At 37.4% G+C, this 25,398-nt stretch overlaps 1 protein-coding gene across 4 annotated transcripts in view; it reads right to left on the bottom strand.

The window, feature by feature from the left end:
* LRCH2 (leucine rich repeats and calponin homology domain containing 2) overlaps positions 1–25,398 on the bottom strand; it is a 77,000-nt gene that overhangs the window by 24,394 nt on the left and 27,208 nt on the right. For 2 of the 4 annotated variants that reach the window (XM_056809370.1, XM_056809369.1), the window contains exons 6-12: positions 14,381–14,514; positions 13,731–13,818; positions 13,272–13,383; positions 12,965–13,062; positions 12,808–12,866; positions 7,518–7,625; positions 1,891–1,968 (exon numbers count right to left, since the gene is read on the bottom strand). In XM_056809370.1, coding sequence (XP_056665348.1) covers positions 1,891–1,968; positions 7,518–7,625; positions 12,808–12,866; positions 12,965–13,062; positions 13,272–13,383; positions 13,731–13,818; positions 14,381–14,514 — 677 coding nt within the window. The remainder of the gene's footprint in view (positions 1–1,890; positions 1,969–7,517; positions 7,626–12,807; positions 12,867–12,964; positions 13,063–13,271; positions 13,384–13,730; positions 13,819–14,380; positions 14,515–25,398) is intronic. The other 2 variants (XM_056809372.1, XM_056809371.1) reach the window with 1 other exon arrangement.

Here is a 25,398-nt window from a genome sequence, read left to right on the forward strand (position 1 = left end):
AAGAAAATGGCTAAGAAATAAGTCTAGAAAGAACATTTAGAAGAGAGTGATGACAGTGGCTATTTTAGAAGGAAGGAGCTCACTGAGCCTTGCATACTACTCTGCCTAGAACAAGTACCCTCTTCTTTTGAGCCTTTTATGCCCTCTCCTAGCTGGGTGCCCCTGTGTACCTACCGATTCCAGCTGAGGAAGCCAATTTTCCAAGATAGAAAAAAGGAAAACACGTTTTAGGTACTAGCATGACTGATTTAGAATTTGTTTCAATATAAAGGAAATTACATTATACATATCTGATAACAGAAAGAGCCAATACACAGTCAAAAATGCCGGCATCAAACTAATAAACCTTACCGCTTATGGCAGCTTTAACATTCAAACTTAATTCTCAAGACAAATAGACATGCTTACAATTCGAAAGATAATCAAATGATAATGAAGAGTCAAAAGAAGAAAATAGATGCTAGAACCTTTAACATCACCTGGACAATCTTTTTTGGCTTTATATAAGTTCCTACCTGAAATTTACTGCTTTTATCGGTTACTCTAAATTAATTTTAACTTAAATTTCAAGCAACAAGGACTTTGAGTGATATAGAAATCCAATGGCCAAGCCTCAAAGAGTTCAGAACAATCAAAGGCTAAAGGTGGTTTCTAGACAAATCCTTAGGTGTCAATTACCTAAAATGGAGGTGGGCATAGAGACAATGTTCTCCTAGGGTGAAGGCCCTAAATGGAACTGCCAGTTGGAAGGAGGGGTATCAGAGGAGTCATTTCCAAGCTAGATCCCTTCATAAACATGCCCAGGGCTTTATTGGTGGACATCAGAGTGATTTCATATATGTCAAACCAACTATGGATAAACTTCATTGATTTAAATGTTCATTTTAAGGAACATTGAAATCCTTAATGAGGACTCATCTAAAATGACAGTCAATTTAGTCAATGAACTATCAGTGATAAACAGCCCAATAATTAACCACATGTTGGACATCAAACCCAAAAAGGAAAGGCTTCTCGGCCAACTTAGAATGATAAAATTGTAACACTGAAAAGGACCTTAGAGATCAATGATCACTTAGTCCCCTTGTTTTATAGAAAGGGAAACTGAAGAAGTGACTTGCCCAAAGTCATAAAGCTAGTAAGTGGGAGAACTGGCCAAGACTAATAACCCAATCTCTCCTAACTCCAAGTTCAGAGCTGCTACATCATGAAAATGGAAAAAGGGCTACCCCCATAGGCAGGTTAGCTTTCTTCTTATGGGCTTCTGTAGTTTTGGAGGATAAAGGGTCAGGGAGTGGGAATATAGCTAAGTGTTAAAGGGTAATATTGTCCTATTACTAAGAGAGTCAAGGTTCTGTTACCCATGGCCATCTACCCAGCTGGGACCAAGACATAGGTAGGAAGTAGTTATGGCTGGGTATAGAAGGTAAACTTCTGACTATATAGGCACATTGATACATATAGGTTTGACTATATTCCAGAGACAAACCAAAACATGCATGATATGTGCATTATATATATTAGGTCTTAGCCATACCTCTGTTGTCATCTAGAAATATATAATTTACAGTTGATTGTGCTGACATATACAATTGGGCAACATGACATTTGATCATGTAAATAAAGAAGCATAAAAATAGTGAACTATCTACATTTATTAGGAAAATATAACTTCTCTGCTCAACATTCTAAGGTCCTTAATAACATCATCTAAAGAAATTAGTGGCATTACCCATTGATTAATTGCCATCGTGCTATGTTGGTCACTAGAGGATGTCACCAATCCCTACATAATTAATAGTAGTGTTCCAAGCAAAAGCCTATGTCCAAGAGTTTTAGATAATCAGTTGCATGACAATGGCCCCTGAATACTTCACAAACTTGAGATACCTTGATGCGCGTCCTGCTGCTCTGGTCCTCTGGAAGAGTTTTTCACTGAATGATGTTCTATAACTTAAAGGTCTCCGTCTGTATTCACATTTCCCGCGCATCAACCAAACCCAAAGATGGAAGAAGTAAGATGTTGATGGGAGAGGACAGGGAAGTCATTAGTAGAGCAAGGAAAGAAGAGTGGAGATATTGCAAGAGCAGAAAGAACTGAGTGATTAGTTACAGCAAGTCAGAAGTTAATTTGATGACCCTCAAATGGAAATTTTCATGAGATCTTCTAAAAGACACAGGAAATAGCTATACATGTAACCACCAGTAGACTTCAAAACCCAAACCAACGCTGCTTAGTCAATTCAAATATTGAGGAAAGTTCAATCAAAGATCTCTGTGACTCTTCATTTCAATTATGAGACTTTCATTTTTGAATTATTTAAACAATACTTAGCACTATTTCCTTTCCAAAATGAGTCAAAACTTTCATGTTTTCTAAAAGCAAATAAAAAGATGGAAAAATAAGAAACATATAAAAGAATTACTATGCTACTGAATAAACTAGCATGACTGAAAATGCCATGGGAACAAGGCTGGACAAATGGACTGATATTTTGCACAGACCCAAAGGTATGAGAATCATTCCTTTCAAAAGGGAAATGAAATGCTAGGAGCATCAAAGGAATTATGGTGACAGGTGGCATGCTTTCACACACACACATGCACACAAAGGCAAACAACAATAGCCACTATCATTTCACCGTTTGATGATGGCCATAAGGTACATAATTTTCCCGATAATATTAAGTGTGAGTATGGTTGGGGAACATCTGATAGACTGGTTAAAATGTTTGTGAACTGAATGCTTTCTTATAAAGGCTGAAATTTTTCTTATAAAGGCTGAACTTAAATTTACCAAATTAATCTCAAGGAAAATGTTGTTTTTTAAATGATTGCTTCAAATACAAGCAAAAATAATGTTTCAAATGGACTTTGATATTATTGAATGCAGGTGTAACAAGAATTTAGGATATGCATATAATTTAAAGAAAACGAATTAGACGTAGGGGATAAAATTAAGTTGATTCTTATTAGAAAATTATGCCTAAGTAGTGAATAGAACATAAATTCAATCCATGAAAATAATTCGGAAACTATTTTATGCATCTTGGGTTTGTGATGGGGTGGTTGGAAGGGAGAGGAGACTTCAGATTTTTATTATTTAAAATCTTTGCCTCTTACTTAATTCAATATTATCCAGTTACAAAATGCCCACTTGGTGGTTTATTTAATGAAAACTGTTGATTGTCTGACAGGATCTCCATGTCATCCAAGATGCTTCTGGATGCCTTTAGGAACTAATTGGCATATGCCTTAGAGAATAAAAGAAAGATGATTTTGAAATATTTTGTGGTGGTAGTGGTGTTCAATCATTCCAACTCTTCATGAATTTAGGATTTTCTTGGGAAAGACACTGGAGTAGTTTGTTATTTCCATCTCCAGTTCATTTCACAGATGAGAAAAGTGAGACAAAAAGGGTTCAATGACTTGCTCAGGGTCACAGAGGCCAGATTTGAACTCAGGAAGAAGAGTTTTCCTGACTCCAGGCCTGGCGAGCTATAATTCATGCCCAATTTTAATTTTAATAGTAGAGTTCTGGAAAGAAAATCTCTTCCTCAATTAATCTCCAAATCTTTTGTATTCTTGGCTCTTAAGGATTACCTTGATTTTCCCTGTAAACTAAGAAAGTGATAAATGAACAGTAAAATAAACACTCAAGGTCAAGAAAGCCAATGCACCATGGGTGTCAAGAGAACATGGGACAGGAAGAATTATTTCTGATTGAATGTAAAGATGACAAAAACAAATGAGACTACAATGAGATCTGAAAAGAAAACTATTACAATTTTGATCTTTTCTTTGCAGCTTGGAAGATCATTAAGATCATTTCTGCTGTAAAAGAACTCTGGACCTATAGAGGGGAAATCTTGCAGGTAAAAAAGAACGCTAACTGGTGAAAATAGAGAAGGCAGAGACTGTACCAATGTCTCTGTGCCATGCCCTGCTTTTAATAGTCACGCTCACTTTAAGCTTCTGCAATTGCATCCAACTTATAGAAAGAAGCCAAGAACATGAGCACTTACCAGACCTTAGTAAGCAAGGCCAATTATTCAGAGCAAAAGAAAGGGAAGATCTGGTCAACAAAGCACCAGACTTCCAAATCTGATCACCTAAACTCTGCCTCAATGTTGGCCACTAACAAAAGTGTATGGGCAATTAAAAAAATGGGGATGTGTGTCTTTGATTTCATTGGTATAAAAAACTTCTTTATCCTATATGCTGATCCACTGGGGATCAGCAACATATCTGGAGCTTCTATCCATCCAGAGTTGCCAGAGGCAATGACTTACCAAGGTCATACAGCCAGTTTTTTTTAAAGTCAGAGGCAGAACTTCAAATCAGGCTTCCCTAGCATGAAGGCCTCTTTCCACTCCACCACAATGCCTCTTTTCCATGCCTATTTAACTCTCTAAATACATAGTAAATTGTGAGAAATTAGCTAGGCTAATTCATTGGGTGATTGTCTTATATGAGTCAATTCTTTTAATATTTTGAATCCTCTTAGTAAATAGCATAATGGAATTAGCTTTCAATATTAAGTAAAAGACATGTGACAAGATTTTATAATTAAGAGTTTTTACATCTCATAAGGAAATGTAATTAGTAGAAGCATCAAACTTTTCCAGTCATGTTACAAACAGCTGAAGTAATTTCTTCTACTTAAGCTATTTTCCAAATAAAGGTTACTTTCTAACAAAGGCTTATTTTCCAACTAACTGCGCATATGGCACATGAGTCTGCCACATAGAAGACAACATGGTAGGTGCTCTCTTTATATTAATTCTCAGGAAAAAAACTAGAAAATTTCCATGCAGGAGTACCCAGAGTATAAAAGATCAGGTCACGTGAAGAGAAAGAGATAAACAACCAACTAACAGATATAATGCTTGAAATAGACTCACTATGGTCCTTTCTACTGTATTGCTCAAATTCTGAATGTGGATGCTCCAAGTACCTCTCAGTACCTTGAGCTTCTCAATGTTGCTTGACAGAATCCCCCTTCAATGTACCTCAAGAACTTGGAAGTGACCCTTGCTAGTAGGCCTCCTTAGCCAGCTCTAATTCTCTCCAACCCTCCATCATGAGTCCCTTGGTGCTTTACAAAAAACAAACACAACTTTGTGGCCACTTGCTGGATGATAAAACAGGAACCAAAGGATTTTAAGGCCTGAGTGTAGAGAGGCATCATTTTAGCAAGACTGGGCTCACCTCCATCTTTGTCTCTGAAATTAAGAGAAAAGCTATTAGGTGGCAAGCGCAGAGAAAGCCCAATGGAGAAAAAAGGCATCCCAGAAAATGGTGCCATGTATGACGCAAGGGACATGAATTAACCAGGAAAGAAGGCAGGCACATTAAACGTGGAGCAAAGGCAAGGGTCAGTTTTTATGCCATTATTACAAGTTTACAATTCTAATAAATATCTAAACATTTTAATCCAGGACTCTTCATAAAAGAAAACTAAAGAATATCTGACCTTTTGGCATGTCAACCACAGACTATCCAAAATGGTTTTTCAAATGGCTCATCTATAAATTAAGGATCACAATGATCCCTGAAAAATGCAGCACACTTGCCACTTGTTGTGGTTATGGTCAAAATGGAAAATGTATTAATTATCACAATAAAATTAATAGTGGAACACTTTGGTTGCACCACTCCAGAAATATGGTAATATATTTTGGGGCCTGAACTTGAGATTGTAATGGTATAGAGAATTCTCAGGTGAGGAAACTCCCTCTTCTGATGCACATTGGCAAATCTACAGCTTATTGTCCTAAAGAGTTGCCTCAGGGAACACTGAGAAGTTAAGTGATTTGCCCAAGGTCACACAACTAATATTTGTCAAAGGTCAGACCTCAAGTCAGGTTTCAGTGCTGGATCTTGGTCTTCTATGCAACATCATGGCCCCTCAGAAAGCAAAGTAAACAACAATGATGACAACAACAAAACTGCTGCTTTGCAAGTTACTACACTGCATTCCTACTGGGAAAAAGAAGTCCCCAAACTTGCTTGCTCTATATCTGCACTGTTAAAAATCCCAGGATACAAGTGACTTCCCACCCCTTCTCCTCATCCCTATGTTGCCACCTAAAGTGTGTGATTTCTCTGAATAAAGACATGGTACAACTAGCCTAACAGTAGCGAGGAGTGAGAATTGGCTCCTTTTCCACTGATTCCCACTCCTAGCCTCCTGGGGCCCCTAGCCATCCAAGGCATGCATCTACAAGTCAGCTGCCCATGGCTGGGGTATAAACAGTCTGTGGCCAAGAAGAGCAGTGGGAACCTAGCAGGTTGACCTCTCAGCACAATGTTTTAGCCAACTGTGATGCCAGCGATATAATTCACAGGGGCCCCAAAGAGCTCTAACATTCTTTTTAGAGTCTTGTAACTAATAACAGGGAAACTAGCAATGTATTTCTTGTAAGGGTACACAATTAGCAAATGTGTTCTATTTCATATTCAAACATGCATGGAAACAAGGTATTTGTGTGTGTGCACATATGTGTGTACATATACATGTATATGCATACAGGTATGTTTGTGTATGTACAGGTGTGCATATAGACTAATATACACAAACACACACACAGAGGGTGTTCCTAGTCTTAGTGCAAGTTTAAGCTTTAATAGCTTCAGAAGAATAAATGCTACAAAGTGAAAAAAAACAACATTGGAAAATCTAAACGTTTGAAATATGACTCAGTTTTTTATGAGTAGCCAACCTACCTACTGTACTGCCTTGGGCACTACATGGCTCTAGCCGACTCATTTTCAAACTTTGTTGCCCCTGCTTCTGCACATTTAGAGCATCCAAAGAATGACATCTAGATGCCTACGTGACGGTTCTGCCTTTATTCCACCAGAAAAGTCTAATGGAACTAGACTGGTTGACAAAAGTGGCCAAGCCAGGGAACTTCCTCTACAGATCCACCAATCTGAGAAAATACCATACCGAAACTGTCACAAATGCAATGCACGATGGCAGTGTGTCCCTTCTTGTTAAAACAAAAAATTTACCATTCAAATTCACAAAACTAAGTAAGTCTAAATGATATCTAAACACTAAAACTTTCAAATGATATTGAGTAAGTTTGTAGCATTTCTGCTTCTGAAATAATTAGGGCTTAAAACTATGCTTAAGACTTTTGCAACATCATACAGATGTACAAATACATGCACATATGTAAACATACAAGCACAATCTCTGAATGTATTTCTAATTCCTCTCTTAGGGATAAGAAGTTATCCAAAGAATCTGAAATATACTAAAAACTATTTTAAAATTCTCATCTATAAAGTTTTCCTCAACGACACATTCACATTTCTAAGCTACAATCTCACGCACATAAGCACACATTTGCCTAAATATTCCTCATTACGATTTAATAGTCTGTCCCTTGAAAATTTCTGAAAGGGCGTTCACTGTACTGTAGAATTAATATACTCTAACTGTTAATCATCTATTTTGTGACCACATGATCTTCCTCTTCGAATCTAATTATTGCAATGAATACCTGTTCTTCTGCTCCTGTTGCAATAACTGAGCAGCTATTTTCCTTAAATCAGTCACTTCCTTCAAATCTTCATCCTCTTCCTCTGCAAGGAACTGCTCTTTCTGAAGCCTAAAAGGGGAGACAAATGTTGTCATTCTCAAATGGATATAGTGGTTAAAAAGGGCTATGCAAAGACCATTTACTTTTGCACAGAATGAGGATGCTTCAGTCCTATTGTCTTTGTGTCCCCAACATTCTAAATTGGCTGGGCTCTCAGTCTAGTAGGCCTTAATCTGAAGTGTCACCTATTGGTTAGATGGAGACAGTATTGGGTAGCAACTAACTCAGTCTATTGTATTTGACAAATGAATAGCCACAGGAATTGAGCAGTCATCAATCACACACATTTCCTAAGCCCTCATCACCCTGACTTTGAGTAAAAAGCACTTGGGATTTCCATATTAAGCAACTGAAATAGTTCAAGTGTTTTAAAATTCCCACTTGGCTGAAGAAAAACCGCATTCATGAATTATTTCTTTCTGTTAGTTAGGCAAGAAGAGAGGCAGCCAAAATAAAAAGAGAAGGTTTCAAAACTAAAAGAAACGCCAAGAATAAGATTCGGATAAGATGAGCAAGATTTCCAAGAAGGGTAGAGAGAAGAAACTCAAAGTGCCATTTATATTATTCCCAAAGGACAAATACCCAAGTGGGAGGATGACTCCATTCTTCCATCTCCAGCAAGCACTACCATAGAAAAGATGATCCAAGGCCAAGTTAGCTATACCTTAACACTCTGAGAGTGGACCAGACTGCAAAAGAAGACCTGACTGATTCCTCCCAACCCTGCAAGTCACTAATGGAGTCTCTCTAGACTAAGGCTCAGACATCCAATTCAATAGATCTTTATCAGTGCTCACTATGTGCAAGGCATCAAATCAGGCAAACTGGAAAACAGTTCCTACCCTAATGGAGCTTATGTACCCTCCAAATATGTACAAGGCACTCTGAGAAGGCAAAGAATACTAAGAGAATAAGAGGGTCTGGAAAGGACTCCTACAGGAAGTGGAGTCTGAGTTGAATGAACCTTGAAGGAAACTAAGGATACTCTAAGAACTGGAGGTGAGGAAAGGGAGGTGGAGCAGCCTGTACAAAGACACAGAAACAGGAAATGGAAGGCCAAAAGTGCAAAGTACAGCAAACAGGTCTGCTGTATAGGAAGGGGGACAATGTGAAATGGGCCTTGAAAAGTAGGGTGAGTCAGCCTGGCAGTTGAGGTAACAAAGTGCTACTGAAAATTCGAAAGGGGGAAGGAAAAAGAGGGAAGAGGCAGGGGAGGAGGAGGAAGAGGAAGAAGAGGAGGAGGAGAAGTTCCTTCCAAGGTCTTTCCTGCACAAATTGTTTTGAGCATTAGAAAGCAGGTAAAGCAACAACCACACCCAATTGTCAAGAACACCTCATTAAATGGAAGTCAGCAGAGTCAGTGTGGCCTAGTGACTGTGGTCAGGAAGATCAGGGTGGTTTTAGCAGAAAGACATTGCTTCTACTTAGTTTGGGCCTTAACAGCATCACTTCTATTCCTGGGGCCACAGTTTCCCAATTTGTCAAACGAAGAGTTTGGACTCCATGATCTTTAACAACTCTTCCAAATATACTCAGGCCATTTTAACAGCTTGGGCAAGCCTTGTCAGCTCTCCTTTGCCCAGGTTCTTCTTAGCAAAATGAGGACAGCACCACAGGCTCCTAACTTGTGGCAGGACTATTAGAACGATCACAGTGAAGGCATTAGAAAAAGTCAACCAGTAAGAAGGAACTCAAGAAGCACTTATTAAATGTTTAATATTGGGACAGTTAGGTGACTGAATGGATAGAAAGCCAGGCCTGGAGATAAAAGGTCAACCCTGGGAAAGTCACTTCACCCCAACTGCCTGGCCCTTACTACTCTTCTGCCTTGGAACCAATACTACATATTAAATCTAACATGGGAGATAAGGGTTATATAAAAAATGCTTATTATCTCCCAAGCAATACATTAAGCACTGAGATTATAAAGGAAAAGCAAAAATAGTCTTTATTCTCAAGTGGCTCACACTTTAATGGAGTCACAACATACACACAAAGATAGGTGTATCTACAAGATACACATAAAGCAGACATAAGATGATCTGAAAGGGGAGGACAGCAGCAATGTCTTCTCCTCTAAATAATTAATAATAATAATTCATAAAACAACTATTATATTATTAAATTATCATAAATAATAAACATTTAATAATTAGTCAAGATCACCAATGATATAGATATAAATGTTATTGTTCATAAATATTACTAATATATGACAAACTGTTGTTAATACTACATTAAAATAATCAAGTGATTGGTTCTAATTAATATAACTATAAACTAATCCAGTGTTATTACTAATAATGAATGATCACTGTAACCAAGGATAATTAATAATGTGTAATTCATAAGTGCAATTAACAATTAGTTAATGCTATTAATTCTTATTCAATTTCTAAATGGATGACAGAATGACTAATTAATAATCATTGTTATTATTAATAATAATAGCTAGAATTTCCACAGTACTACCAAGTTTGCAAAGTTAAAAGCATCCCATTGAAGGTGGGAGATGAGTGTGCCACATGAGAGGTGAGGGAAGAGTTGAAAATGCCATCCAGTGGGAAAAGGAAGCCCCTGGAGTTCACTAAGCTCAGGGAGAGCCTCACAGCCAGGACCCCAGTGAGGAAGCTATTGGAGTAGTTCAGACAAGAGATGATGAGGATATAAACAAGGGTGATGGTTAGATGAGTGTAAAGAAGAGATCTTGAGGGAAAAGAAACAATTTATTGGATATGTGGAAAGAAAGTGGGTGAGGAGTTGAGAATGGCATCACTAAAAAACCTGAGAGACTAGAATGGTGGTAGTAGTGCCCGTGACAAAAAGAGAGATGCTCAAAATGCAGTGGGTTTGAGAAGAAAAGATAATGAGTTCTGTTTTAGACCAGTAGAATTAGAAATAAGTCTCAATAATAAGAATAGCAGTATTTATATAGTGCTTTGAGGTTTGCAAAATATATTACTAATATTGTGTTATTTGATCTTTACAATCGTCTTGGGATATAAGTACTACCACTATCTCCATTTTACAGATAGGAAAAATGACACAGGCAGAGGTTAACTGAATTGCTAGTGAGTATCTAAGGATCTGAACTCACCTTCCTGACTCTAAGCCAGCCCACTGTGCCAAGAGTTGCCTCAGGATGCTTTTAGGATATCCAGTCTTAAATGTCAAATAGGCAGTTAGTGAAATGGCACTGGAAATTAGGAGACTGGGGGTAAATATATAGATATTTGGGAATAATCTGCATAGAGAGAAACTGAACTCATTAGAGTTGATGAGACTGCCGAGAGAGAATATAGAGAAAAAGGCGAAGAGGGTACGGCAAAGAGCCCTGTGGGGGGGCACAGTTAGTGCCATGAGAGACAAAAATCTGGCAATGGATCTGAAAAGGAGCAGCCAGACAATTAGGAGGAGAATCAGGAGAAAGTAGTCACCAAAATCCACAAAGGAGAAAGTATCCAGAAGGAAAAGGTGGTCAGCAGTGGTCAATTATGCTAAGCGATCAAGAAGGGAGAATAAGAGCATTTTCAATGTGACTATTAAATAGAACATTGGTAAAGTGTAAAGAGAGACATTTCAGGTGAATTGTGAGGGCAGGAGCCAGACAGCAAGGGGGTTATAAAGGATAAGAGGAAGGGAAAAGGATGCACCAAACAGACAACATATACTGTTACTGCCATTTCGCCATGAGGTTTACCAAGTAATTTCCTTAAACACTTGTTGAATGAACATCAAGTGAGGGACTTAGTGAGCATAGCTTAGAGAAACAGGGATTTGTCTGAGCCAGGATACAAAATGCTGTCTCTCCAAACCTATCATCTTGCCTTCATACAGCTCTGACGTATATTATTATGCTTCAAAATGAAATGGTCATACTGCACAGTCTGATAGTCAGGGAAGCATTTATCTTTCCTTACATAGGACCAGGCCTCCCCAACATCTCCACAGCACTGTGTACAGACCTCAATACCCTTCCAGCTCCCTTGATGTGTTGTCTTCTTTAATTCAAATGTAAGACCCCTGAGGGCCCAGACTGTGTCTCCATCACTTAGCATAGTGCCTGCAAATGGAAGGCATTCAATATATACCCTGCTGTCTGTCTAGTTATCTAGCCATGACCTTACTATGTGGTAATTTCTAATATGACTGTGGCACACAGATCCAAAAAGCTCAATCTAAATAGGACACACATATGAAGTGTAGAGCAAATCATTACATCTAAATTCTTTCAAGTAAATATTCAATTAGAATCTTGGACAAATATTTAACACATAACCCATGGAACAAGTGATTACGGAAAGGAGTATGACACAGCTGTCTATTATCACCTTCTTTATTTAAATTATATCCAGAGTACATCATGTGAAATGTCAGACTGGATGAATCTAAAGGTCACCAGGAGAAACATCAACAATCTCAGATATGCAGACAGTATCATTCTGATGGCAGAAAGTGAAGAAGAATTAAGAAGCCTCTTTATGAGGGTGAAAGGGGAGACTATAAAAGCTGGTTTGAAGATTAACATAAAAAAAATTTAAGATCTTGGCAACTGGTCCCATCACTTCCTGGTAGAAAGGAGAAAAAATGGAAGCAGAGTCAGATTTTATATTCTTGGGCTCAAGAATAACTGCAGATGGTGACTGTAAGACTGAAATTAAAAGATGCTTGCTCCATGGAAAGAAAGCTATGGAAATCTAGACAGCACACTAAAAAGCAGAGATATCTTGCTGCCTAAAATGGTTTATATAGTAAAAACTATGGTTTTTTCAGTAGCAACATACAGCTGCAAGAATTGGACTGTAAGCAAAGTTGGGTACCACAAGAATGACACTTTAGAACTGTGGCACTGGAGAAGCCTTCAGAGTCACTTGGGCAGCAAGGACATCAAGTCCTAAAAAAGAAATTAATTCAGACTATTTACTGAAAGATCAAATACTGAAGCAAAAACTTTAAAATTCTGGCCAAAGAGGACTCATTGGAAAAGACCTTGATATTGGGTAAGACTGAAGGCAAAAGAAGGAGATGATAGAAGGCGAGATGGATAATGTCAATGAAACAAAGAACATGAAGTTAGACAGACTTCAAGAGATAGAGGAGAAGAAAAGGGCCTGGCGTGCTATGATCAATGGATTTATGAAGAGTCAGACATAACTGAATAACTCAACAACAAAAAGTATCATGTGCTTACCTTTTCTCATCTCCCCATTCTTCATTTTTCTGAGATTTCTCAGAATATTTTTCTCTTCCCTTAAATAAGAAAAAAAATTTACACTGGAAACATTCAGTCCATTTTTGTGAGATTAAAGCGAAAAAATCATTCACAGTGCAAAAAAAGATTTTTCTACCTTCAGGAACGAGACAAAGGATCCAATATGTGCATCTCCTTGTTCAGGGACTGCTACATCCTCTGGGTTGGGGTCAATGTAATCATACACCTCCTGGTCTAGTACAGATTTATGTGCATTAGAAAATGAGAACATTAAACTATGGCTTCTGACACCATTCTGTTTTATGTCTTAGGAGATGCAATTGATGAAGTATACCATCATGATATGAAGTGTGGGCAAAATATTTAAACTTGGTTTTTGAGCCAAAATTAACTCTAAGAAGCCACAAATGCCCAAGGAAAAAATTAGGACCATCATGAACTACCTTTATGAGAGTCAAGTTTGTTGCTCATCAAGTGATTGTCATTTCTTAGAGTCTGGTCTCTGGTCGATTCTGATACTTGAGAGTGAAGGCTGATTGTGTCATCATCTGATGGCTGGAAGGAGTAAAAGAATATGACATAACATAAGAATTAAGTTGCATCAAGTTACTGACACAAAATTTAGGTAAGTTGTGAATTAATGAAAAAGTAAGTTTTAGAATTTTTCTACCCAGTTTCTAGTACAAAGTATAATTGTTAAAAATGTGTTGGTCTATTCATGAAGTTGCAAACATATTTATCCTCTTGGAATTCTATACCAAATTAATATTGATATCTTGTCCAAAAATAAAATGAAAGAAAAATCTAAGCACATGTACACCTCTTTTGTCATCTATGTATTTCAAACACTAAAGACTATTTTAGAAGAAAGCATTTCCTCAGAATGAAAAGAGCAGGCTTACCTCAGTTGTAGATAGTCGTTTCTCTCCATTATCACTTCCGATACCAGAATCGGGGCCATGGTTTTTATTTGGATAGAAATCTTCCATACTACAAAAATATGATCAATTAATTTTTTCAAAGGGCAACGAGAGCATTCCTCAATGTAAAAACTACATCAACTACATCTCAAGGAAACAGAACAAAATGTTCCCCAATAACACATGCTTTTGAAAAGTTGGAAGTCCTCTTGCTTGCAATAGGGAAGGACTGGGATTTTTGACCAATCAAACATTTTCCAAGCCCTGAAGCAAAGTTTTTTCTTTTGTTTTGTGTGCATCCAGAGCCCTAGCCCTCAGCACTGAGTAGGCACTCCAGAAATGCTTAATGAACTGCTCTGGTCTTCTGCCTATTATCTATTTCCACAAAGTAGACCATTCCCCTTAAACCATTAAAATTACAAAAACAAAAACAAACACACCATTCTGGTGAGGTTTTAGAATGGGAAAGAAACCCATTTTAACTTGTTCTCACCATTCCTTCAAGGGTCTAAGAAGCTATACCAAAAGTTTCAGGACTTTGGGTTCATGACAGATTTTTCAAATTAAGAAAACTGTATACATATTTAGAGGCTAAATATCACACAGCACAATCACAATAAATACCATCTTACCTGTCTGTGAGAGGCTGAGAGGGAATCCTTTTACCCAATGAAGGAAGGTCCAAGGAGTCAGGCTTCTTCTCTATTCTACAACATGCTTGAATATTTAAGAATTTAAATATGTGTACTTTACCCTTTAAACATATCTGTCAGGGAGCACAGAAGAAAATGGATTTAATGATAGAGTTCCAAAGGAAACCACCATTTTCCAGAGTTTTTTATTTATTTCATTTGTTTTCCTCCTAAAATTATGCAAGCATTTCAGTGTACCTAAATGGACTTATGTATATTTCAATATTTTGTACTTTATTATCATAAACGAAATGTTGATACCATTAATACAACCAACTGTTAAGTTTTCTGATACCTCCTATTCTTGGATAAAAGAAAACAGAAGCACAGCCATTTTTCCATCTGTTTCACAAGATTTCCTTCTTGAAAGAACAGAACCACAATAATTTAAAACCATGGAAACGATTGGGGATTCAAGAATACTGCCTACACTATTAAAATATAGGGGGAAATGATTTTATTATAGAGGAAGAGGGGGCAGCAGAAGAATTTTTGCAACTGATTAAATTGGTCACTTCCTGAGAAGAACCACTGTTGGAAGCTATCATGAAATAAAGCTGGATGTTTAGATACCCGAAAAAAAATCAGAAGAAATTACATGAGGGAAGAGAGTATACAGAAGTAACAAAATGGCAATTAAAAAATCCTTCCAAACACAATAAGAATGTGTTGAAAGACTGTGTAGGTGTATAAAAGATTATAGAGTAATATGGAGGCACGTTCGCTGCCTGATTTCAGCCCAAGAGCCTACACAGAAGCACAAGGAGACTGTTTCCAGACATGACACTCTGAAAATGTGCAATGAGGAAATCCAATTGGCAGTGGAGGCTGCCAATCTGGAAGGAACAGGCATTTGCAAAAATGGATTAGAAGAATGGGCTGGCCCTAAGTGACACAGTACTACTTGGAGCTACTAGCTGGGGAGGGGCAAATGGCCATATTCCCCAATCTAACCATCATGTGTTTGTGCACATATGAAGTTCTATTTCTTTGGCTTTGGTTCTTTTCTTATCTTGGGCTGACTATTCTGAGATGGACATTCGTAGGCAGTGACCTTGTAAGCCCTTCAGGGTCTATAGGGACTTCAAAGAGACAACTGGGATCCCTACCTTTCAACTGGAGTGGGGATACCACAGGAACAGAGTGACCTGACCCAGAAGCTGACAAAACAGTCTGGCAGAGATGCTGTGCCCTGCAATGACTCAACTGTCATCAATTCCATGATCAGAGATTTAGAGCTAGAAAGGAACCTTAGAAACAAATCCTCCCATTTCTCATATGATGCAATGGAGGCAGGGAGAGATTAAGTGACATGCTGGAAGAGGAGAAGGAGGAGGAAGAGAATAACACCAATTACTAAGAAGATGCAGCATGAATAAAATCGAAAGTGATAGAACTATTGATTTAATAAATAAGACAAGAAGCTGGTACTTTGAAAAAACAAATAAAATAGACAAAGTACTGGTCAATCTAATTAAAAAAAGGACGGAAGAAAAGCAAATTAACAGCATCAAAGATGAAAAGGGGGACATCACCTCTGATGAAGAGGAAATTAAGGCAATCATTAAAAATTACTTTGCCCAATTATATGGCAATAAATATACCAATTTAAGTGAAATGGATGAATATATACAAAAATACAAACTGCCTAGACTAACAGAAGAAGAAATAGAATTCTTAAATAATCCCATATCAGAAAATGAAATCCAACAGGCCATCAAAGAACTTCCTAAGAAAAAATCCCCAGGGCCTGATGGATTTACCAGTGAATTCTATGAAACATTCAGAGAACAGTTAATCCCAATACTATACAAACTATTTGACATAATAAACAAAGAGGGAGTTCTACCAAACTCCTTTTACGACACAAACATGGTACTGATTCCAAAACCAGGCAGGTCAAAAACAGAGAAAGAAAACTATAGACCAATCTCCCTAATGAATATAGAAGCAAAAATCTTAAATAGGATACTAGCAAAAAGACTCCAGCAAGTGATCAGAAGGGTCATCCACCATGATCAAGTAGGATTTATACCAGGGATGCAGGGCTGGTTCAATATTAGGAAAACCATCCACATAATTGACCACATGAACAAGCAAACCAAGAAGAACCACATGATTATCTCAATAGATGCAGAAAAAGCCTTTGATAAAATACAACACCCATTCCTATTAAAAACACTAGAAAGCATAGGAATAGAAGGGTCGTTCCTAAAAATAATAAACAGTATATATCTAAAACCATCAGCTAATATCATCTGCAATGGGGATAAACTAGATGCATTCCCAATAAGATCAGGAGTGAAACAAGGATGCCCATTATCACCTCTATTATTTGACATTGTACTAGAAACACTAGCAGTAGCAATTAGAGAAGAAAAAGAAATTGAAGGCATCAAAATAGGCAAGGAGGAGACCAAGTTATCACTCTTTGCAGATGACATGATGGTCTACTTAAAGAATCCTAGAGATTCAACCAAAAAGCTAATTGAAATAATCAACAACTTTAGCAAAGTTGCAGGATACAAAATAAACCCACATAAGTCATCAGCATTTCTATATATCTCCCACACAGCTCAGCAGCAAAAACTAGAAAGAGAAATCCCATTCAAAATCACCTTAGACAAAATAAAATACCTAGGAATCTATCTGCCGAGACAAACACAGGAACTATATGAACACAACTACAAAACACTCTCCACACAACTAAAACTAGACTTGAGCAATTTGAAAAACATTAACTGCTCATGGATAGGACGAGCCAATATAATAAAAATGACCATCCTACCCAAACTTATTTATCTATTTAGTGCCATACCCATGGAACTCCCAAAAAATTTCTTTACTGATTTAGAAAAAACCATAACAAAGTTCATTTGGAAGAACAAAAGATCAAGGATATCCAGGGAAATAATGAAAAAAAAAACACAAATGAGGGGGGCCTTGCAGTCCCAGGCCTCAAACTATATTACAAAGCAGCGGTCATCAAAACAATTTGGTACTGGCTAAGAGACAGAAAGGAGGATCAGTGGAATAGACTGGGGGCAAGAGACCTCAGCAAAACAGTATACGATAAACCCAAAGATCCCAGCTTTTGGGACAAAAATCCACTATTCGATAAAAACTGCTGGGAAAATTGGAAGACAGTGTGGGAGAGATTAGGAATTGATCAACACCTCATACCCTACACCAAGATAAATTCAAAATGGGTGAAAGACTTAAACATAAAGAAGGAAACCATAAGTAAATTGAGTAAACATAGAAAAGTATACATGTCAGACCTTTGGGAGGGGAAAGACTTTAAAACCAAGCAAGACATAGAAAGAATCACAAAATGTAAAATAAATAATTTCGACTACATCAAATTAAAAAGCTTTTGTACAAACAAAATCAATATAACTAAAATCAGAAGGAAAACAACAAATTGGGAAAAAATCTTCATAAAAACCACTGACAAAGGTTTAATTACTCAAATTTATAAAGAGCTAAATCAATTGTACAAAAAACCAAGCCATTCTCCAATTGATAAATGGGCAAGGGACATGGATAGGCAGTTTTCAGATAAAGAAATCAAAACTATTAATAAGCACATGAAGAAGTGTTCTAAATCTCTTATAATCAGAGAGATGCCAATCAAAACAACTCTGAGGTATCACCTCACACCTAGCAGATTGGCTAACATGACAGCAAAGGAAAGTAATGAATGCTGGAGGGGATGTGGCAAAGTGGGGACATTAATTCATTGCTGGTGGAGTTGTGAACTGATCCAACCATTCTGGAGGGCAATTTGGAACTATGCCCAAAGGGCGACAAAAGAATATCTACCCTTTGATCCAGCCATAGCACTGCTGGGTTTGTACCCCAAAGAGATAATAAGGAAAAAGACCTGTACAAGAATATTCATAGCTGCGCTCTTTGTGGTGGCCAAAAATTGGAAAACGAGGGGATGCCCATCAATTGGAGAATGGCTGAGCAAATTGTGGTATATGTTGGTGATGGAATACTATTGCGCTAAAAGGAATAATAAAGTAGAGGAATTCCATGGAGACTGGAACAACCTCCAGGAAGTGATGCAGAGCGAGAGGAGCAGAACCAGGAGAACATTGTACACAGAGACAAACACACTGTGGTATAATCGAACGTAATGGACTTCTCCATTAGTGGCAGTGTAATGTCCCTGAACAATCTGCAGGGAGCTAGGAGAAAAAACACTATCCATAAGCAGAGGACAAACTGTGGGAGTAGAAACACCGAGGAAAAGCAACTGCCTGACTACAGCGGTTGAGGGGACATGACAGAGGACCTAAACGAACACTCTAATGCAAATATTAACAACATGGCAATGGGTTCGAATCAAGAACACATGTGATACCCAGTGGAATCACGCGTTGGCTATGGGGGGTGGGGGGGAGGAAAAGAAAATGATCTTTGTCTTTAATGAATAATGCATGGAAATGATCAAATAAAATACTATAAAATTAAAAAAAAGAAAAAAGAAGAAGATGCAGCATGGCCTAGTCTGGCCTCAAATTCAGGAAGACATGGGATCAAGTTCTTCAATTGCTCAGTGCCACAAAAAATTCTCTTAAAGCTAAAATTTGCATGTAAGTTGCCAAAATAGTTATTCTGCAGAATAAGTTTTTCACAGATGTATGCCTTTATCTTTTGCCTTTTGGAATACCATATTCTAAGATTTTCTGTTCTTTAAAATTGTGGCAACATATTCTTCTGGGAGCCTGACTGTGTTTTAGAACTGAATTTTTTCTTTCTGGATGCCTGTAGTTTTTTTTCTTTGACTTAAAACTCTAGACGACTTTGCATAGGACATTACTGGGTTTTGCCTTTTTTAATTTATTCAAATTTTTTGGTTTCTACCACCTCTGCTCTCACACCTACCCATTGAGAAGACAAGAAATTCAATATACATTATACAAATGAAATTATACAAAACTTATTTCTTCACTAGCTGTGTTCCATTAAAAAAAAACAAGAAAAAGAAAGGGAAAAACATTCTTTCCACCTCAACTCCAAGTTCATCAGTACTCTATCTGGAGGTGGACAGTATTTTTCATTATTGCTATGGCTCACTGTATTGGTCAGGGTGGCTAAATCTTTCACAATTAATCTTTGCACTACTGCTATTACTGTGCAAATTATTCTTCTGGTTCTCCTCACTTCACTTTGAATCATTTCATAAAAATTTTCCCAAAACTAACCTTTTCCTCATTTCTTATAGCACAATAGTATTCCATCATATTCATATTCCATAACTTATTGATTCATTCCCCAATAGATGGATATCCCTTCAATTTCCAATTCTTTGCCACCACAAAAAATGTTGCTATAAATATTTTTGTACATATAGATTCTTTTCCTTTTTCAATGATCTCTTTGGGATACAGATTTAACAATGATATTGCTGGATCAAAGGATATAGTGTTTTATCACTGTGGGTAGCATTTCGCAGCTCCACCAACAGTGCATTAGTGTATTATTTTCCCACATCCCCTCCAGCATTTGTCATTCTCCTTCTGTATCATCTTAGCCAATCTAATAGGAGTGAGATGGTGCCTCAGAGTTGTTTTTATGTGTATTTCTCTAGTTATTAGTGATTAGGTGAATTTTTTCATATGACAATTGACAGCTTTGCTTTCTTCCTCTGAAAACTGTCTGTTCACACCTCTTGGTCATTTATCAACTGGTAAATGTCTCTTATACATTTGGCTCAATTCTTATATATTTAGACCTTTATCAGGGAAACGTGTTGTAAACTGTTCCCAGTTTCTTGCTTTTCTACAATTTTTGCTGCATTCATTTCATTCATGCAAAACCTTTTTAATTTCATAAAATCAAAATTATCTAACCATTCTATTGCTTGTTTAGTCATGAATTCTTACCTTATTCATATATCTGATAGGTTAATTCCTTCCATGCTCTATCAGCTTGTTTTTGAAATCACTTGCTATGTCTGAATCATGTACTCATTTTGAGCTTATCATAGACAGTATGAGATATAGGTCTACGTCTAATTTCTGCCAGTTCTCCCAACAATTTTTACCAAGTAATGAGGTTTTATCCCCAAAGCTTGGATTTGTACATTTTTTTAACTCTTACCTTCCATCTTAGACTCATTGGTTCTAAGGCAGAAGAGTGGTAAGGGCTAGATAATGGGGGTGAAGTAACTTGCCCAGGATCACACAGCTAGGAAATAACTGTGGCTAGATTTGAACCAAGGACGGACATTTTGTCTCTAGGTCTGGCTCTCAATCCACTGAGTCACCCAGCTGCTCCCTGGATTTTTACTTTTTGTCAAATACAAAGTTACTATAATCTCTTATTACTGTTTGTTGTATGTCTGTCCAGTTCCACTTGAATCAACCTTTCCCATTTTTTAGCCAGTACCAAATAGTTTTGATAATTACTACTACTCCATAATACAGTTTAAAATCTGGTATAGCTAGGTCTCCTTCTTTTATATTTTTTTCATTAATTCCTCTGACATTCTTGACCTTTTGAATTTTGTTATTGTTTTTTCTAGCTCAAAAAATAATGTTTTGGTCATTTAATCAAGATGACACCAAATAAGTAGATTAGTTTAGTTAGGCTTGTCATTTTGATTATATTGGCTTTGTCCATCATATACAAACAATATTTCTCCAATTATTTAAATTTGACCTTACTTGTATAAAATTGTTTTATTATTATGTTCAGTAGTTCCTGGTTTGGTTTTGGCAGGTATACTCTGTCTACGGTTATTTTAAATGTTCTTACAGAGCTTTGTTAGTGATATACAGAAATGCTGATGATTTCTGTGGGTTTATTTTATATCCTGACACTTTGCTGAAATTAATAATTGTTTCAACTAACTTATTAGCTGAATCTCTAGGATTGTCCACATATACCATCATATCATTTGCAAAAAGAGACAGTTGTATCACTCTTGCCTATTCTGATTTCTCCTGCTTGTTTTTCTTCTCTTATTGTTATTGCTAGCATTCCCAGTATATTAAATAATATTGGTGATAATGGGCACCCTTGTTTCACTCCTGGCACTTCTCTTTTGTACCTCAGCTGAAGCACAACAAATTCAGAGCTCAGCCTGTCTTGGATGCTTCTTTCAGGAAGGAGGATTCAGTACTGAACTTTCTTTTTTTTTAAGATTTTAAACATTATTTTATTTGGTCAATTTCAAACATTATTCCTTGGATACAAAAATCATTTTCTTTTTCTCCCTCCCATCCCCCCCACCCCTTCCCATAGATGAAGTGCAATTCCACTGGGTATTGCATGTGTCCTTGATCTAAACCCATTTCTATGTTGTTGGTATTTGTACTAGGATGTTCATTTAGAGTCTACATCCCCAACCACATCCCTTCGACTCCTGTAGTCAAGAAGTTGCTTTTCTTTGGTGTTTTTACTCCCACAGGTTTTCCTCTACATGTGTATATTGTTTTTTCTCATAGATCCCTCCAGTTTGTTCAGGGACATTGCATTGACACTAATGGAGATGTCCATTATGTTCGACTGTACCACAGTGTATCAGTCTCTGTGTACAATGTTCTCCTGGTTCTGCTGCTCTCGCTCTGCATCACTTCCTGGAGGTTGTTCCAGTTCACATGGAATTCCTCCACTTTATTATTCCTTTGAGCACAAGAGTATTCCATCACCAACATATACCACAATTTGTTCAGCCATTCCCCAATTGAAGGGCAGCCCCTCATTTTCCAGTTTTTGCCACCACAAAGAGCACAACCATGAATATTCCTGTACATGTTTTTTCCTTATTATCTCTTTGGGGTACAAACCCAGCAGTGCTATGGCTGGATTGAAGGGCAAGACAGTCTTTTATCGCCCTTTGGGCATAGTTCCAAATTGCCCTCCAGAATGGTTGGATCAATTCACAACTCCACCAGCAATGAATTAATGTCCCCACTTTGCCATTCCAGCATTCATTATTTTCCTCTGCTGTCATGTTAGCCAATCTGCTAGGTGTGAGGTGACACCTTAGAGTTGTTTGATTTGCATCTCTCTGACTATAAGAGATGTAGAACACTTTTTCATGTGCTTATTAATAGTTTTGATTTCTTTGACTGAAAATTGCCTATTCATGTCCCTTGCCCATTGGAGAATAGCTTGATTTTTTGTACAATTGATTTAGCTCCTTGTAAATTTGAGTAATTAAACCTTTGTCAGAAGTTCTTATGAAGATTGTTTCCCAATTTGTTGCTTCCCTTCTGATTTTAGTTACATTGGTTTTGTTGTGCAAAAGCTTTTTAATTTGATGTAGTCAAAATTATTTATTTTACATTTTGTGACTCTTTCTAAGTCTTGCTTGGTTTTACAATCTTTCCCTTCCCAAAGGTATGACATGTATACTATTCTGTGTTCATCTAATTTACTTAGTACTGAATTTTCTGATTGAGAATCCAGTGGTGAAAAGGAGTTCAATGTGACCCCCTGAATGGGAGGGCAGGAAGAGTTCCATGGCATTGGCTACTTCTATTCTTAAAGGAGAAAAGAAGACAGGACTCTACAAAACCTTTTGGCATCATTAATCTAGCAATCTAAAGTTTTGAAGTTCCATGAGCCTCTCCCACCCTTTCTATTTCCTTCCCAATCTTCAAGTACCTCGTGAGTGTAGTCTCCCCCTCTTCTCTCATCCTCTTTCTCCAGCTTTTTCTTTGTCTCTCTCTTCTTCACCTCTCCCTCCCCTTTCTCCTTCCCAGTCAGTCTCCTTCCTTTCCTCTCTCTCCTTTCTTCTACTATAATTTTTCTTTAGATACTGGCTTCCTTCCCTACACTCTGCAAATGCATGCAGTCATGCTTATTCTTACAAAATCTTCTCTTTGATTTATTACAATGATAAAACTTGATCCTAAAGACAAATGACTAAAACCATTTCTGTCTTCTCTAAAGAGAAAGTGGGGAATAACTGACGTGGCAAATTGAATAATGGTGCAACTATGAATCATTATGACCATTTTGTAAAGCAATCTGTAATTATGTGAACAAATTAACTAAAACGTTCATTCCTTTGATTCAGAAATTCCACTCCCACGCCAGAAGCTAAGGAGACTATGGATAAGAAAAAAAAGTCCCTATAGATATCATGATAGGTAAGTTATAGGAGCACTTTTTTTGTGGTGGCAAGAAACTTGAAATAAAGTACAAAACTGACTAGAGACTTGCTAAATAAATTGTGGCACATGGATGTAACTGAAGTGTGCTATAAGAAACAAGTATGATGACTTACTGAGAAGTTTGTTATAACTCACATGAACTGATGCAGAAATAAGTAGGCAGAGCCAAGAAAATAAATATACCTAGTGACTATAGCAATGCCAATGTAAACAACTACCATTGGGAAACAACCAACCAGAAGACAATATTGCTAAATTACAAAGAACCAGCATATGAGAATGAATGAATGATAAAGGCATTTAGTAAGGTGCAACTAAGTACAAAGCACTATGTCTTGTATCCCTGAGGATACAAACAAAAAAGTCCAATGTTCCCTGCTCTCAAGGAATTCATAATCTAATGGAATTCTAAAAGAAAAGAGATGGGGAAAGTTTCAAAGAACCAAAGACAAAAGAAGAACAAAGAACCAAAAACTCCTCATTAATACAGTGGTGATGCAGGAGACCATTGTTCAATTCCCTAACATGAAGACATAACAAACTTTGGGGCAGTGAGGTGGCTCAGTGGATAGAACAACTGGTAGAGATAGAAGGTCCTGAGTTCCAATATGACACTTCCTAGCTATGTGACCTTGAGCAAGTCGCTTAATCCCCACTGCCTAGACTTTATTGCTCTTTTGTCTTGGAACTGATATATAGTATTGATTTCAAGCCAGAAAGTGAGGAGTTTTTTAAAAAATGATAGCAAAAAAATTATTTTTTTCGAAAAAGTAATCTTCATAATGCAGTTCTGACAATGTCACTCTGTTGCCCCAAAACTGAAGTGGTTATCTACACTTAAGGAAGCAAAGATAAAGCTTCTACAATCATGCCCCTGCATGTACTTCTAGACTTATTTCATGAGACTCTCATTTGAGCATTTTTCACTCCAAGTAAAGTGGAGTCCTCAGTCTTCTGATCTTCCCTTGGCCACTCCTGCCTCTATACTTTTATGCATGCCATCTTGCTATCTGAAATGGACCCTCCACATTGACTCCTGAGACTCCTTTCCAAGCATCTCTTCCTGCAAAAGCCCAACTCAGGTGCCACATCTTTTAGGAAATCTTCTCTGACTTTCTGTCCAACTTGAGTTCCTAAGGATACTCAGACCTCTCCCAAGTGCCTAATAATGTCCTAATTCATATTAGAGGTTATCAAATTAAAAGCTAAAAGGGACTGTGATGTATCATTGATTCTGATATCTCATTTTACAAATAGGGAATCAGAGCTTTCTTTACATCAGGCCTAAGAAGACCGCTCTGTTACTTTCACCTTTTATGTGATTCTGGGCGGCTCAAAGTGCTTATATCACCTGCCTGGAGATATGCTTAGGAGCAACAAAGCTACTTACTGACCAGATTCAAAAACAAAAAAAAAAACTATAAAGGACAAAACTGGAAAGATCCGATCCCCATCTGAGAAAGCGCTATGTTTATACACCAACAGGATGGACAAGTAGTCATTCTGCTTCTGCTAGAGGATAGTCAGTGAGGGGAACTACACTACTAGAGGAACCTGGGACACTTAACTAGCTCTGCAGTCCCAGTCAAGTTGCTTCACCTCTGCTTGCTTCGGCTTCCTCTCTTGTAGGGAAGGGATGGCACCTCCGTGCCAGGATTATTGTGAGGATAAAATGAAGCACTATATGGACGCTATTAAAAACAACAAAAACTAGAGCGTGAGACAAGCCCTCCCACTTTGATATAGCTCTCAATATTAGGAAGTTTTGCCCTCATATTCTGCCTGAATTGTCCTCTCTATAAATTCTATCCATTGCTT

The sequence above is a fragment of the Monodelphis domestica genome, chromosome X, assembly GCF_027887165.1.
Source record: "Monodelphis domestica isolate mMonDom1 chromosome X, mMonDom1.pri, whole genome shotgun sequence".
Lineage (NCBI taxonomy): Eukaryota > Metazoa > Chordata > Mammalia > Didelphimorphia > Didelphidae > Monodelphis > Monodelphis domestica.